This window comes from Botrytis sinoallii, assembly GCF_014898435.1.
Source record: "Botrytis sinoallii strain Bc 23 chromosome Unknown BSIN_002, whole genome shotgun sequence".
In the NCBI taxonomy this organism is placed as follows: Eukaryota; Fungi; Ascomycota; class Leotiomycetes; order Helotiales; family Sclerotiniaceae; genus Botrytis; species Botrytis sinoallii.
Window position 1 is genome coordinate 506342 of NW_024066029.1, and position 16898 is coordinate 523239.

At 40.2% G+C, this 16898-nt stretch overlaps 4 protein-coding genes across 4 annotated transcripts; 3 read left to right on the forward strand and 1 right to left on the reverse strand.

Moving 5' to 3' along the window:
* Nucleotides 1-1161: 1161 nt before the first annotated feature.
* Nucleotides 1162-4385, forward strand: EAF02_001377 (uncharacterized protein; the record flags this gene model as incomplete). Its single annotated transcript, XM_038897425.1, has 3 exons — nucleotides 1162-1167; nucleotides 1475-4078; nucleotides 4134-4385. The coding sequence occupies 3 exons, from the start codon at nucleotides 1162-1164 to the stop codon at nucleotides 4383-4385; spliced, it is 2862 nt and encodes a 953-aa protein (XP_038762400.1).
* A 1125-nt stretch (nucleotides 4386-5510) lies between these two features.
* EAF02_001378 (uncharacterized protein) lies at nucleotides 5511-8230 on the forward strand. Its single transcript, XM_038897426.1, has 6 exons — nucleotides 5511-5666; nucleotides 5752-5912; nucleotides 5969-6718; nucleotides 6767-6839; nucleotides 6900-7103; nucleotides 7153-8230. The coding sequence occupies exons 1-6, from the start codon at nucleotides 5627-5629 to the stop codon at nucleotides 7908-7910; spliced, it is 1986 nt and encodes a 661-aa protein (XP_038762401.1). The 5' UTR covers nucleotides 5511-5626; the 3' UTR covers nucleotides 7911-8230.
* A 3680-nt stretch (nucleotides 8231-11910) lies between these two features.
* Nucleotides 11911-12929, reverse strand: EAF02_001379 (uncharacterized protein; the record flags this gene model as incomplete). Its single annotated transcript, XM_038897427.1, has 2 exons — nucleotides 11911-11940; nucleotides 11994-12929. 2 exons carry the CDS (start codon nucleotides 12927-12929, stop codon nucleotides 11911-11913), a joined length of 966 nt encoding a protein of 321 aa, XP_038762402.1.
* Nucleotides 12930-13961: 1032 nt separating this feature from the next.
* EAF02_001380 (uncharacterized protein) lies at nucleotides 13962-15969 on the forward strand (the record flags this gene model as incomplete). Its single annotated transcript, XM_038897428.1, has 9 exons — nucleotides 13962-14199; nucleotides 14259-14390; nucleotides 14442-14715; nucleotides 14769-14834; nucleotides 14893-14968; nucleotides 15037-15398; nucleotides 15451-15535; nucleotides 15590-15750; nucleotides 15804-15969. The coding sequence occupies 9 exons, from the start codon at nucleotides 13962-13964 to the stop codon at nucleotides 15967-15969; spliced, it is 1560 nt and encodes a 519-aa protein (XP_038762403.1).
* Nucleotides 15970-16898: the final 929 nt, after the last annotated feature.

Below are 16898 nucleotides of genomic sequence, written 5' to 3' on the forward strand. Positions count from 1 at the left end.
CAATACGAGTGAGTAGTACTATGTACTATGGCTTTAAAGTTTCATTATGTCACTATGCAGTGTGTACATGATGTACATGATGATGTATGTACTGTACTGTACTGTACTGTACGAGTATAATCGTGATGTCTAATTCTACAAGATTAACCAGTATGTCATTTGCATGAAAGACAATGCAGTTTGTCTGGTGATTCCAACAACATAGGTAGTTATATCTACTAGGTAGGTAGTGCCCAGATGTTCAGACGGTCATATATGGACTCGGACATTTGATCATTTGTCCCCTATTCGGATACCCCTATGTGATATTTTCGTCAAAGAGTGAATGTTACATGTATATCTCGGTATTTGTTGGACTCATATATCAGATTAACCTGTGGATTACCTGGGTAGAATATCTGTGTATCTAGGTACCTAGTCCCTGGTATCTACAGTTTCTATTCTCATTTATTTCATTCAGCAATTCATTTTCGTGTGACGGTTGATGGATGATCAGATTGAACAAGTCGATTTAGATCTTTCGCTAACAAAGTCTACTATGTCGATAGAGACTCGTAAATCCCATGAATAACGCCCAAGCAACCACTCACCACTCCAACGCTCCATCACTCCATCGCTCCATCACTCACGGGTCACTGATCACTGGTCACTGGTCACTGGTGGACCCCCCCCCCCAAAAAAAACTCTCTCCCCAATCTATCCACTCGAGCCACTCATATGCCACTTACCTAGGGTACCTACTCACTACGACAATCCCCATTTGGTCCCAATTGCACAACTCGAATTAATTGAGATCCTTCCTATTTACCACAATCAGTATCCCCAAACAAAAACACACTTATTACCCTTACACTCACACTCACACTCACACTTACTCTCACACTTACTCTCACACTTACTCTTCCTCTCGATCATTACCGCATACAACAACATTATGCCATCGCAACTCTCTTCTCCACTTTCACCCATTTGACATACTTTTATTCATGTGCCCATCGATGTATATTTATTAAGCTCTTTAATCCTCTCCAGTCTTGCCACACTAAATCCATAATCCATACAACTCCAGATGAGATCGCCGGTATCGTCAGTGATTCTATTAGGTGCTAGTTCTTCTATCTCAGCAAGGGAATTCTTAGAAGACCCGCATCACAACTCCCGATGAAGGTATGCACATCTCTATGGAATACTTGCTACATTGTGCGACGCGACGTACATGGTGGGAAAGAAGCAGAATCAGAATAGTCTTTGCGAGTTACTACCTGACCCAACCACTCCTCATGCTTGTCTGCTTGTCTGTTGGACATTCAAGTCGGACTTCTCTCGCTCGCTCGCTCAATTTCTCTTGATTCACTCTTGCTACACTCGCTTTCCTTGCTAGACCTTGGTCCTTTCGTACAATACTTTCTGCAAAGATACATCTCATTTACGAACTGTTACAATAAACTTTACTGACCTCTTTTCCCTTCAACAGACCTCTTCGAGACCTCGAGAACAACTTGGGGGGAGTTTTGCACCTAGACGGGATCCACGAATTTCGATCAACGATCCGAACCATCATGTAACGGAGGCCATTGGAGATATGTATGGGGATGATGACTATTCAAAACAAGATTCACGACCTCTTAGCTTTATGCCCTCCTCGTCCAGTGAGTCTATCGAAGAAATAACGAATTCATTTTACGACACAAACAGCAGTATTAGACCCAGACCAGTACCCTTAGCAAATGGAAACCACAAAGCGCATACATCACCAGCAATCATGCAAAGTCCCAGAAGTCCAACATTTGGAGATGGAGGTCCCATATCGCCATCTTTGTCCTTACGTGATCCTAATGCAGGAGGTACCGCAAATGCGGAGTTCCCGCTGAACGATATCGACTATGAATCCGGGCCAGCTGCTGTCGCACAAGAGCTAAGTAATTTACAAGCGTTACGGCGAATGTCTATGGATGTGGGCAACACCAGCGATCCGGATCTGCCATCGTTCCAGGGTGTGTCTTCAATGCCTACAGCAGCTCCAACAGGGAACGACAACGAGGACGATCCATCGCGACTTTTTTGGGTACCCGCCAGAGTCCACCCCGAGCTTGCACCCATGGAATTCAAAACCTTTCTGGAAAACCGCGTTCAATCAATAAAACGACGATCTGGAGATCAAAACTCATTAACGGCTAATGGAGTTGATCAGAGCGGGTCTGGAGCAGGATTGAGGAGGAAGAAATCTATGTTGTCAAGGCAGATCGATAATTCCGGTGGTAAGGGAGCTATAGGGTACCAAGATGGGGCAGAACATTTAGAGAGGAAAAAGTCTTTATCGTCACATCACACGCCTGATCTCAGAATCTCGGATCTTCAGGAATTGGACGAGTTGGTAAAGGATCCTTCAAAAGCAATGCAGAAATTGAATCTCGACACAGGAAGAGGTGAAGGTGCTGAAGGCGAAGATTTGCCCATCTTGCCCCAAGCACCTGGGATCGGTCTAAGGAGATCCACACACACCACATATAGGAGGGGAAGCTTGAGAAAGGGAGAGCGAGTCCCATTTTCAAAAAGGGCTGGCTCTATTCGAGCTGATACGGACGGGGGAGATTCGCCAACGGCTTCGCCGATTGATGGGCGTGCATCTGCAGGCTACCCTCTTACACACACCCAATCGGAGCCCTCAGGTAACACGGATAATTTTTCAAGACCCAACAGGAGCGCACGGCGTATGCAGAACATTGAACAGGTCCCACCAGTTCCTCCAATTCCGGGAAACATTGCCAACGAAGTACCTATACGATCTGATTCTCCAGCTCCAACATCAACTGCAGAAATATTACCGAACGCCAGCCAACAGCCTTCCCCCCCTGCTCATGATGCAACTCGATCAAGAAGTACTAGCCATCCTCGAACGGATTCGCCAGTCCCACGTATAGTAGAAACACCACCTCCGGTAGAGGAAACTCCAGAACCACAAATGGGCAAGCAGTCTCTCCAGTACCCTGAAAGAACATCTTCGCAGACTGCGCAAGTCTCACCGAAGCAACACACCTCACCAGTAATTCCTCAAGCAGCTCCCCAATTAGCTCCTCAAGTAGCTCCTCAAGCAACTCCTCAGGCAACTCCTCAGTCCATTCCAGAACCTCCAGCGAGATCGAACAAACGTCCGGCAATGGAGCGTCAAGCTTCTTCTGGCGGTGCCAATCTCCCAAAGACATCAACAGCAAACGACATGCCTCAACATCAGCAATCTTCTTCACTTCCGGTGAACTCTTTGAGAACGGATGCACTCACTCACATCCCAACCTTCGATGAAAAGAAGACCGACAAGAAAATTAGAAAGGAAAGAGAGGAGGAAAACTCTGGGCCTCGGAAGACTAGTTGGGGTTGGTTCAAAGGGAGTGATGAGAAGGACAAGAAGGATAAGAAGAAAGATGATAAGAGTAGAGCCAAAGTTTCATCGGAGAAAGCGCATGATAATGCCCGATTGGATGTTTTGCAATCCACCATGGAGACGACTACGAGAGGCCGGGAAAGTTTCTTAGTCGAGAGAGAGAATGTTGATAATAAACTCGAAAATGAACGCAAGAAAGAAATTAGTCGTAAAGCTGGCGGGGAGCCTAAAAAGGAGAAGGATGGTATCTTCTCGTCTCTTTTTGGTGGTGGAAAGAAGAAAGCCGATCGAGATTCAGGGGGTAAAAAAGGAAGCTCACTCCGCACTCTTTCGCCGGAACCACCGCAACGTATCTTGAAACCAGATATTGATTACAACTGGACAAGATTTTCAATAATGGAAGAGAGGGCAATTTATCGCATGGCTCACATCAAATTAGCTAACCCCAAACGGGCGTTGTACAGTCAGGTTCTACTTAGCAACTTCATGTACTCGTACTTGGCCAAGGTTCAACAAATGCATCCACATATGCAAGTACCTCAATCTGTACAACAGAAGAAGGCAGAGGCAGAGAGAAAGCAGAAGGAGCAAGAACAAAAATACCTAGAGCAACAAGAACAGTTGAGACAACAACAACAACAGCAGCAGCAGCAGCAGCAGCAACCAGAGGGTGACCAATATCGATACGATTACCACCAGGTATAATTTCATCAATTTCAGGAACTTTAAGATATTTTGAGCTAACACTTTATAGGGCATCACTCAATATGCTGAACAATCCCAAAATCCCAACCATTCTGGTGAGGCTGTTAACTATGTTGATGACTCTCAAATATATGATTACGATCATCAAGGAGGCGAGTCCGAGCAGGACCATAATCGTCCACAATCTCGCACCGGCCAAAACAATAGCGAGAATGGCTACAACGATCAAAATCAGAAGTACTACGATTATGGGCGAACACAATCACATGATCAAGCAGCTGATGATGGTGAGATGTGGTAGCATAAGTAACCTCTCTTGTTGTAGCAAAAATTATCTCGGGGGTCTCGTTTTATGCATATAACGATGGAGTATAGGCGCTGTTTCATATCTGGATGGATGATTGTGGTATTGGGAAGGAAACTAATTGATTGGAAGCATAGCGTCTGCTTGTCTGTTGCGTTTCCCTTGACATGGGATTCTCCAACCCCTTTTTTATGTCACAATCTGCTACGCTTACAGATAGTAGGTATGCAATTGTTTATATGTACAACAAGAAATTAGCTCTTGCCTTTATGAAAGCAAGTAGATTAGGTCCGGCTTCATAATCCAGAACTTGGATGCTGATCCAAAACTTTGAATACTCTATTCTCTGAATGTATATTAACGTTAAGCAATTGTATATAACGTGTTTTATCAGTATGCGGGTCATATCAGTATGCGGATCACTTATTTTACATACAAAATTTGTCTGTGCGTAACCATGCACTTTCTTTATTTAAGAATATAATTTTTTTAAAATTTTATATAAAATATTTAAATATAAATAAATTATAAAAATCTAATTATATTTAAAAAAAATATTGAATTAGTAAGTAGTTATTATAGAAATAGTCTTTTTGTAATGAAAATCGTGACAATTTATATTTTTTTCTAGAAAATAATAGAAATTCTGATTTGAAAATAAGATTTTTAAAAAGATTGGATTTTAATTTTTATTTAAAACTTTTTTTATATAAAAAATAATAATTGATTATTAAAAAATAATAATTGATTATTAAAAAATAAATATTTTAAAAGGCTTGATTTAGGTGATTTTCGAAATGACCCGCATACTGATAAAACACGTTATATATATATACATATACTGTGATCAAACAATGAGTTGTCCTATGTTGAGTATTGAATTTAATATGTCCGGCTCAATATTACAACATCGAACTTTCGCTTGACCGAAATATTACATTGTTTCCTCGGATCATACAATAATTGCAGTTAAATTCACAATTTCTATTTTTAGTACGGAATTCTTCAATACATCGTATTCTGGTTTGATGCCTTATGCCTTGTGCGGCGTCGGAAAGCTTCCAGTGACGTTGATATGCTCGTGATACGCTACCGCAGCACTTGTCTATTTAGCGGGGCTCAGTCTTCTAGGAGCAAACCATCTACAACTCTTACTTATTACCTACACCTTCATAACCACAAAATTCCCACGACATTTATTTCTTGAAAGATCCAAGTAATATAGGAATTTTGATACGATGTTTCGCGCGCAACAAAATGCCTTTGACGAGGTCGTCGGTAAGTTACAGCTTATGATTTCATTCGAATCCCCAGTTATCTTGAATGAAGCCTTGAGCATGATGCTAATCCATGGATGCTATAGCTAAGGCGACCGACGAGAATCTTACCTCGGAAAATTGGGAATACATTATGGATGTTTGCGACAAAGTAACCGGTGAAGATAGTGGTGCTAAGGATGCCGTTGCAAGCATGATAAAGAGGTTGGCGCATCGAAATGCCAACGTGCAATTATATACTTTAGAGGTAGGTCAGCGCGTGAGCTGGAATCGCTTTCAACAAATCTGACATTCATTATATAGCTTGCCAATGCTCTAAGTCAAAATTGCGGAGCGAAAATGCACAGAGAGTTGGCTTCGAGAGCATTCACGGATGCACTATTGAGACTGGCGAACGATAGAAACACACATCAACAAGTCAAGGCAAAGATTCTGGAACGGATGGCTGAATGGGCAGGAATGTTTAAAGACCCTGATTTGGGGATTATGAATGATCAGTACCACCGCTTGAAGAGCCAGAATCCCAATTTACATCCGCCTTCCGCCCCATCAAAGAATCGACTCACGGATCTGGATCGTCAGAAGGAAGAAGATGAATTACAGATGGCATTAAAATTATCCATTCAAGACAAAAGTAGTCAGCCAAAACCTGCACAACCATCCAATTCATCCGCAGGTCCGGCACAATCGCAACAAGCTGCACAGCCACAACAAGTACCATCTGGGACCACCGCGGCTACTGTCTCAAGAGTGAGAGCACTTCACAATTTCCAACCTACAGATGCAGATGAGTTACAGTTTCGAAAGGGTGATATCATTACAGTTGTAGGATCGGTATATAAGGATTGGTGGAGGGGCTCTCTACGAGGGAAGACTGGTATCTTCCCATTGAATTATGTCGAGAAATTGGTCGATCCCACACCGGAAGAATTACAGCGAGAAGCGCAAATGGAGGCCGAGGTTTTTGCGGAAATCAAGAATGTCGAGAAGCTACTTACATTATTGAGTACTTCATCATCTCAATTAGATGCCCGTGATAATGAGGAAATTACAGTACGTTTTTGGTGTCCTCATTTTCCAGTCGCTTTCTGACATACTTAGAAACTTTACCATTCTACTCTTGCAATTAGGCCAAAGCTTATTGAGCTTATTGGAAAGTACTCTCAGAGAAAAGGTAGGAATTGAATATTCGTCTAATAATACGGCTCATGATCAGCTCACTAACATACATTAGACGATTTCACACAACTCAATGAGAGATTCATTAAATCATGTCGTGATTATGAAAGTTTACTGGATGCCTCTATGACACAGGCACAACCTTATCAGTATGGTCGACCTGGGCAAGTACCTCAAGGTCCACAAGGTTATGGGTACCCTCCTCAAGCCGCAAGACCACAACAAGAGCCACAGCGATATTATACACCATCTCAGTCAGGTGAGTGAACTCAAATTTTAATAAACATCAACAAACTAAGTCTATGCAGAACCTCCATATCAGCCGCAACCATCTCCATCTAACGGTTATCCTCCTCAACGTAATGGACCGGCCCCCTTTTACGTTGTAGCTCCAGGTCAACAACCTCCACAGTCAGAGAGTCATCAGCCATATCCTAAACAACAGCCTACACAATCAGAGAGCTATCTACCATATCCCGGCCAGCAACCTCCACAATCAGAGAGTCAACAGCCATACCCCCAAAGAGATCCTACTCCTCGTATTCCATCAGGCTCACAACCACCCCCGCTTGAAACTAGCAGTCCTCCCCCAACTCAATACCCAACCCAACAACCACAAACTGGTCACCGCCCCCAAAGTACATATTCTAACCCACAAGAACTTGCAACTTCTGTCTATGATTCTCCGGTTCAACAACAAAATCCTCATCCGTATACTGCATACGCTGAGACAGACCCATATACAGCCACACCAGCCCCATCTCAACCGCCTCAACAATATAATGCTTATAAACCTCCTCAACAACCATCACAACCTCCTCAGCCATCTTATGAACCACCAGCGCCTCCAGGCTCGTTGCCAAGTCCAGTTCAGGGGAGCTCATATCCGGTATTAGGGGATGCGAGGTCAACGTTGCCTAGCCAGGGGCAATATAAGGCGTATCAGAGACCGGATAGTAGTGATAGTAATCAAGGACCGAGTCAAGGGTTAGCTAATGCACCTAGTGCGCCACCTGGGGGTGCATCCAATCCGGCGGATTTCTATAGGCAAAGTGCTGCTTATTAGTTTGATTGTTAGGGTTTATGTTGGAAAGGAGATGAAGGATTAGTGCGAGGGTGAATGAGGTGCTTTCAAGAATTTAAAGCGAATGGATTTTAGCGAAGAGCAAAGGGGTGTTGTTTTTGAAGTGTGAGGAATGAAGGAAGCTAAATTAAATTATGGAGAAGTGCTGAGAGGGGAGGGGGAATATACGTACGGGTGGATTGATGGATTGGTGGATTGATGAATAGTCAATTTTATAAGCATTGGTTTCTATGAAAGGAATGGTATGAAATGAATGGTATGGGAGGGGAGGGAAGGGAAGGAGGGCAATAGAATGGATGCAAATACGATATAAAATAAAATTGAGGTATTCGTAGTCAGTAGTTTTTAATACCTAGTTGAGAGTTGATAATTACTAATTGAATATTCAGAATAATAAGATCTATTGTTTTGTTTACTTTTGTGTTTATCTTATATCTAGTTTTTTGATGGTGGTGTGATGTGGTTGATGTATCGATATATAGATATATAGATACAGATGTATAGATACTGTTGGGGAGAGATTAAAAAGATGTCAAAGGAGAATTAAAGGGATGTTAAAGGGGAGAGAAGAGGGATAGGAGAGGGATAGGAGAGGGGAGAGGAGAGGGATAGGAGAGGGGAGAGAAGAGGGGAGAGAAGAGGGGAGAGAAGAGGGATAGGAGAGGGAAGAGTATAACTGGATAATAATGTTAGAATGAATAGAATAGGGTAGGATGGGATAGAATGGGATTAGAGAGAATGAGATAGAATGGGATTAGATATAATGAAATGAATGTAATGAGACGAGACAGAATTAAATAGAATAGAATGAGATAGTATAGAATAAGAAAAGAAGAAAGGAGGGAAAGAGAAAGAAGAGAAAATAGAAAGGAGGTAGATGAATAAATCAGATTTAATAGATTATATAATTTTTTAAAATAATAAAATTTTAAAATGATTATAAAGAGAGATATTTGAATAGATTAGTTTTGATTGTTTTTAGAGAGTGTGAGGAAGAAGATTCCATGGTATTTGTGACGATTGCATCATTTAGAATACTAAGGTGAAGAGCTAGAAGAGCTCTTCGGAAGGAAGTGGTAATATACAGGATTGTGGATCACGTGAGGACCTAGCCGATCCACTAATATGACAGGATCGTTATACTACCTCCCCCTTCTGAAAAGCTCGTCTTCGAGTGTATTAATAGTATTCTAAATATGGTTCTTCAATCCAATTATATTATAATCTATATTCTTTATTACTGTTAATATCTGATCTATAGTTTCAATACTAGTTCCAATATTGCCTATAATATGATTCGTAGTATTATCAATTACTTTGCGGAAGTATGTGTTTTATAGTTTTATTACTTTTGTGAAAAAAGCTTCAAAATCAATAGGAGGAGGTTTCGAGAATTGTTGAAAGATAAAATGAGTGAAAGAGAGGAGATTTGCTTGAAATGCATTTCTTGTTAATAGTGTTGATAAAGCAACGGAAGTGTTAATGGAATGTGGATTGGCCTGGTAGATTAATTGAATAAGCTGCTTTGTTGCGGTATCGATTGTGTAAGTGTATTAATGCTTCGAATTAATCAGTTTTTGTAGTTTGTGTAACGTAGTTTAACACCGAGTGGGCCATATCACCGAGTGGGCCATCATTTTTACATACAAAATTCGTCTGTGCATAACCGTGCACTTTCTTTATTTATAGACAGAATTCTCTAAAAATTGAAACTAGAAAACTTAATCATATAAATAATATGAAAATCTAATTATTTATTGAAAATTCAAATTATCATAATAGTTATTATAGAAATGTTTCTTTTGTAACGAAAATCGTGACAATTTCTACTTATTTTTAGAAAATATAAGAAATTTTTATATCAAAAATAGATTTATAAAGAGCTAAATTCTCATTATTATTTTATATTAATTTTCTTTTAAAAAATAATGATTGATTATTAAAATACAAATATTAAAAAAGCGTTAATTTTGGTGTATTTTGAAGTGGCCCATTCGGTGATATGGCCCACTCGGTGTTAAACTACGTTATTAGATTTAGGATCTTTAGATTTATTGTTAATAAAGCAAAAAGACTTTAAATAATATGATAATAAGATATTAGCTTATCAATGGGTAAGGTTTGTGGAAGCGGAGTTAGGGAGAGGTCTTGATTGGAGATTATACGAATAGTTGTATCGGGAAAGCAGGTGTAGAAGGCAATAAGCATTCGGCGAGCGGGCTAGCAATAGAAAGCTTTGTAGGAGTAATCAAAAGCTTAAAAAATTTATATGATCTTAGTATAATGTGACAATTACATCATTTAGAATACTAAGGTGAAGAGCTAGAAAAGCTCTTCGGAAGGAAGTGGTAATATACAGGATTATGGATCACGTGAGGACCTAGCCGATCCACTAATATGACAGGATCGTCACAGTATTCTTGGATTGGGTTTATTATTTGTGGGAGTAGGGAGTGGGTTTGAGAATATTGTTTTTATAATAAAATAATATAATAATATATCTTTTTGAATATATATATAATAAAGTTCTATACTAGTATCGAATCACATGATCAAAAACACGTGATCGTCGCTTATAAGCTTCCGAAAGCAACCATACGAAAACGACCATATTTAGCTTCCGAAAACGATCATTATTAGTTTCCGAAAACGACTATTAATAAAGAATATGAAAAGGAGCTTTATTTCGAAGGAATGGCCGGATTAGGAAGAGATCTACAAGAGATTAACGAAAGCGGAAAACTAGATTGGATTGGAAAAAGTATAAAATAAGAGCTTTTTCCCTCTTAATATAGAATAAGAAAGTGAATACCAATATACAGATTCATAAATATCACGTGTTTTTATTGCTTTTTAGTTGTTAAACTGAGCCAGCTTCCCATAATAGACTAATACTAGTCTATTCCCTCTTATATTCTATTTATACTAAATACTCATATACTAGCTCATGACCTACGATAGAGAATGGGTTTGAAGAGGAGGGGTGAGATGAGAAGGGGAAGGAAAGGAGGGAAAGGAGGGAAAGGGGGGGAGATGTATAGAAGTTGAGTTAATTGTAGTGGTTTGGGGGATATGGATGGATGAGTAGATAGATATATAGATAGATATCTAGAATAGACTTTGTTTTTGTTTTTGTTTGATGAGGATTTGTTATAAAGGGATGAGTGAATTAGATGGGTATATGGGTATATGTATAAGTATCCATGATGGGTATATGTGAAATGGGATGAGATGGGATGAGATAGAATGAAATGGGATGAGAGGAGAGGGGAAAAGTGGATGGAGAGATGGATGGAGAGATGGATGGAGAGATGGATGGAGAGATGGATGGAGAGATGGATGGAGAGATGGATGGAGAGATGGATTTGAGTTGATTAGAGAGGAGAGGAGAGGAGAGGAGAGGAAGTTAGAGGAGATGTTTTCCTAACTGTTTGCGAAGATTATATAGATTTGATTGAGATGAATAGTTTTATTAGAAGGGGGTTTAGAGAAGAGGAATTGGAAAGTATGGATCGGGAATGGGGATTAGATATTAGATATTATATCATGTAATGTAATGTTATAAGAGTAAAAAATGATACAAAGACTTTTAATTATTTCTTCTAAATTACTAGGGCCCTACGAGCCCTCGAACTCTTTGCTTTTGGAGAAAGGGACTTGATTATAATTCAGATTAAATGTTTTGTCCCCAGGACGCATATCTAACAACTGAATGTAAGGCCATTTGTATTTGATACTCATTAGCTGTTGTTAATTATAAAACAGACCTGTCCAGTGACATCAATTGATAGGTACCCCCTCAACTAGTATAAAATGCAGAATTACAACTTCCTAGTCTAGCTGACACCCGCCGACATTCTCAATATAAACTAGCCAGTACTACTGATGATATCAGATCCAGCCTAAGTTCCTTCATGATTTTGATGAGATAATCACGATTACCGTGAGCGTATATCTCATGAGGCTCTTTGACTTCAATGCCCTAGGACTCAGTCTCCATTGATATATTAATCTATGTGAAAGTTCAGTGTGTGCAAAATATTAAACTAGAAGGGTTCGAATTACCTGTAGAAACTGCGCAAGCTTGTAACGTCCAGTGACCAAATGCCATTGAAAATAACCAACCAGGAAGTAGTCGACTGACTTTAGTATCTCAGTATCGTCCGAGCAGATTTCTCTACATCGTTCCATGCACCCAATAGCTTCGTCTAGAAGGTGTTGTAAGCCTTTGTGGCTATTCTCAGATTGAATGTGAGAGTTTATCTCTTCGTATGTCACCTCGTCCCCTATTACCCTCTCTTTATACCAACTACAGAGATCGTTGACAAATGACATGTATCGCTCCAGTTCACACTCAATTTGCTTCTTTAAGACCAAGTCTGAGTGATTACGGAGAACCATAGCTGTATGAGGTGCTGCACTGGTAGCAAGTTGCTTCCAGTACCAGGGGAAATGAACCGAGGACTTAGAGAGTGTGTGAACACGACCGTGAAGCGAATGCTCAATTCGCGTCATCAGAATGAAGTCGATAAGTCCTTTCAGGAAGTACCAATACTCTTCGTCAGAGAAATGTTTCTTCATCTCATCGAGATGAGAACGGAAGCTGGCCATGAACGATGTTGGGGCAGTCTCCATTGTAACTAGAGATGTGTAGTCCGACACCTGAGGTTCCTCGTCATCCACAAGGAATGTGTATATGAAATAGATAGTGTACAGAACTTCAAGCTCTCTCGGAAGACGAGGAGAGAACCACATTCGCGGTGCTGCACATGAAAAGAAAACGATGGCTTCGAATCTTTTTCGCCGTTGATTGATCCATGGCTGTTCATAGAAATGCTGCCTGACAGTTGACTCGAAAGATACGCAATCGTCATCACGCGTGAGGATACCGTCTCTTTCTTGCAATACTGCCTCGTAGGTCTGAGGAAAGCATGTCCTTTTAACTTTGAAAAATAACTCTTTGAGCAAAGGTGAAAATGTCGATTGAACAAATGACTCCATGGTGGAAATGTTACAAGATTATAGTCAATATGATAGAGACTATATATAGATGCACAGTGCTAAGCTACATCCAGTACTCAAGAGATTTTTCAATAACATAAGATCTCAACGTTGATCATAATTTCAATAATGTAGTTTATCAAGAAGTTGAGAATGTCAGCAAGTCGTGCATATCACTGAGTCATACATTTTAGCAAGTTATACATACCATCAAATCATGCATTTCGACTAATTACATGTACCACCAGATCATACATTTCGACTAATTACATATATCACTGGATTGTATATTTCAACAAGTTATACATATTACTAAATCATACATTTCAACAAGTTATACATATCACTAAGTCATACATTTCAACAAATTATACATACCATCGAATCGTGCATTTCAGCTAATTACATATATCACTGGATCTTATATTTCAACAAGTTATACATATCACTGAATCATACATTTCAACAAGTTATACATATCACTAAATCATACATTTCAGCTAATTACATATATCACTGGATCTTATATTTCAACAAGTTATACATATCACTGAATCATACATTTCAACAAGTTATACATATCACTAAATCATACATTTCAACAAGTTATACATATCACTGAATCATACATTTCAACAAGTTATACATATCACTAAGTCATACATTTCAACAAATTATACATATCACTGAATCATACATTTCAACAAATTATACATACCATCGAATCGTATATTTCAACAAGTTATACATATCACTGAGTCATACATTTCAGCAAGTTACACCTATCACTGAGCCTAAGTGATATCACGCAGATGACCTACAACAAGTTAGTGAGCAAAGTGACGTTGCACATTAACCGCTGGTACATACAACTAGTTTGATCACATGGCTTTTAAATACAGATATGCAAACCCGCATGTCCCTAAATGTTCCAAGATTATTCAAATTGCAATCGCCAAACAGGTAAAGTAAAATTTAGCTAAAGACACTACAAGATCATTCCTCGTTCCTGTTCTATACACGGGTATTACCATGGGTTGTTTTCATTGCATTCTAGAAGATCTTCTGGTCCTCAATCTGTTCATAAAGTTCACTATTGTCTTAACGACCTATTATCTCTTAAGAGCTGTTTATCGAATATGGTTTCATCCTTTGGCAAGATTTCCTGGACCCCGTATTTGTGCAATCACATTTCTATACGAGATAGGGTGGGATTACTTCTATGAGGGCACCTACGTGTACAGGATTGAGGAGATGCATGATCGCTATGGTGAGAACACTGGCTAAGATAGTCCTTGGAAATATGGTTACACTAACCCTTCAAATCAGGTCCTATCGTCAGAGTTAACCCCGATGAATTATCTATTAGAGATCCGGAGTATTATAGAACAGTATATGTCGCTAGCAACACAAGGTCCACTTCCGCCTATCCTGCATTTGCTGCAGGTATGGGTATTCAAGGTATTCGCTTTTATCTGTTTAGAGATGATCCGACGGCCTAACTTCCCGCAGGTTCTCATCCTATCACAATCGATCATCAACTTCACCGCCAGCGGCGGAAACCGTTGGAGCCCTTTTTTACAAGTACCGGAGTCAAGAAGATCTATCCACTACTGATAGACTTAGTGCAGAGTCTCACATCTCAGCTAAAAGAGCACCTCGAGAGAGATACCATAGTCCGGCTTGATCACGCACTCTTTGCTTTTGCCGGAGAAGTCATGTGCAAAGTTTGTTTTGAGAACCAAAATTCCACTTTTCTCTCACAGCCTGATTTCTGTCCCCAGTGGTGAGCCTATTCCACGGAAAACAGCCTGCATGATATCCTAATGATCATAACAGGTTTACTTTACTCCATACGATAACTCGTTCTTCGCCGATCATTGTGAACTTTCCATGGATCTTCAGGTGTGTATTGTCAACAGAGTAGCCGTTATTGCCCGTGTGCTAATATTCATGTATGTAGAATCGTCGAGCTAATTCCTGCATCACTTGTTGCCAGGCTAAGCCTCTCAGGCGAAATGCTGATGAACTGGAGAACTGTAAGCGCAAGAAAATACCTCGAAATACTTTTGAGTAGGATGAAAGATTGTGCTAAGATGGCTTTTAGATGTCTATCGAATACATAAATAGAGTAAAGCAGAGAGTGGCTACAGAAAAGCATACCGATTCTGGTGGCGAAAGTCCACCCTCTACATTATTCTATGACTTGTTGACAAGTGACCTGCCAGCCTCTGAACTCACAACTGACCGGCTTGGAGCGGAAGCACAAGTTCTTCTGATGGCTGGCACCATGTCTGTTGCCAGATCTATGGGTCACCTGGTGGTCCATATTCTCCTGAACGTGGATGTTAGACAGCGACTCACAGAAGAGCTAAGTACCATCGACCAAGATGGCTCGCAAAACATTCCATCATACCAAACCCTTCAGCAGCTTCCATACTTGCAGGCGTGTATCAAGGAGGGTTTACGGTCAGTTATTCTATCCATGAGATGATAAGCTAGTGAAACTAAACATAGGTAGAATGAGCATTGCTTCAATGCACAGATTACCTCGCTGTTCACCTGATGTTGCACTTCAATATCATGAATGGATTATACCTCCAGGAGTAAGTTTGAAGCAGTGCACCAAGTGTACCACCATGAAACTGATACAAAAATAGACACCTGTAGGCATGTCCACGTATTTGATGCATTACGACCCGGATGTATATCCAGAACCAAAAGTTTTCAAGCCTGAAAGATGGCTTGGTGAAATAAATTCAAAGATGCTCAGGAACTATGTTCCATTTGCCAAAGGATCTCGTGACTGCTTAGGTACAGAGTAAGGGCACTTTCTAATATCAGAATCATCAGAAGGCTGACTTGCATTCATAGGCTAGCTTATGCCGAGATCTCAATGGTTCTTGCAGCTATTTTCGGTCCGCGCGGACCAAAACTTAGTCTGTATGAGACCGACAGATCTGATGTTGATCCCTATCATGCATTTGTGGGATCGCTCCCAAAGCTGAGTAGTAAAGGTATTCGGGTAACAATGGGATAACAGTGCTGAAAAATGAAAGTTTAAAGCAAAGTCGGTTGGCTTGGAAAACACCAGAGCATTGAATTTCAAGATAGTAATTGATTTGTTACAGAGTTACCATGTGACCAGGGAACCTTAGGCTCAATTATCAGCGGATCATAGTGGAACCCCCGCGGAAATATCACATGGTCAGAAGAAAGTGAAGGTCTATATGAGCAAGATGTGTTTCCTTGGTACATGAAGCTTTGTGCTCAACTCAATTAGTTGTTCCGACCTAGCAAATTCAGTTTCCTACTTGATTGTCTTTTAACGTAAAACTCAGCGTCCAATATCACTTCTGTGTGATACTAAATCAGGTAGGATACAACATTTGGGTATCAAGATTACTTCAAGTACCATATCGAGCTTGAAACTGCCACAACGACAGGAGAGACCTATCCAACACTTTATGAATAGGTAACTCGGAGCATTTCGACAACGAACAAATGTAAGATGTGCCGGCAACTTAGCCTCCAGGGGCGACTACTGTGCCAGTGGTTTTAGCAGCTATTTCGGTTCCAGTATTAAGACCAACATGTTATGTCGTGCCTCTAGTATCACATGAAAGTGTTACTAAGACGTGGGTTGTGCTGATGTTCAAAAAAGAGGAGATTAAGATCGTAGGTAGTATTAGCTAATTGATATAATTTTCATTGCATGTTTGCATGTCTACATACCGACATTCGGAATTCGGAAGAAATACGTGTTAGGGACTCATTAGGTACGTAGGTAGGAGATTATCTTAAGTGGAAACATACTCACCAGCTACTTTGATACGTTCTGCAGATAGCTATGCTAAACAGTCCAGGTGGCGGAATAGTATAGCTCTGGAGATCAGTAACTAGCTATCGATGGAGGTGAGGTGGTGATATAGGGAAATTTGTATTTGCGTTTGTATTTGTGTGTTTTTT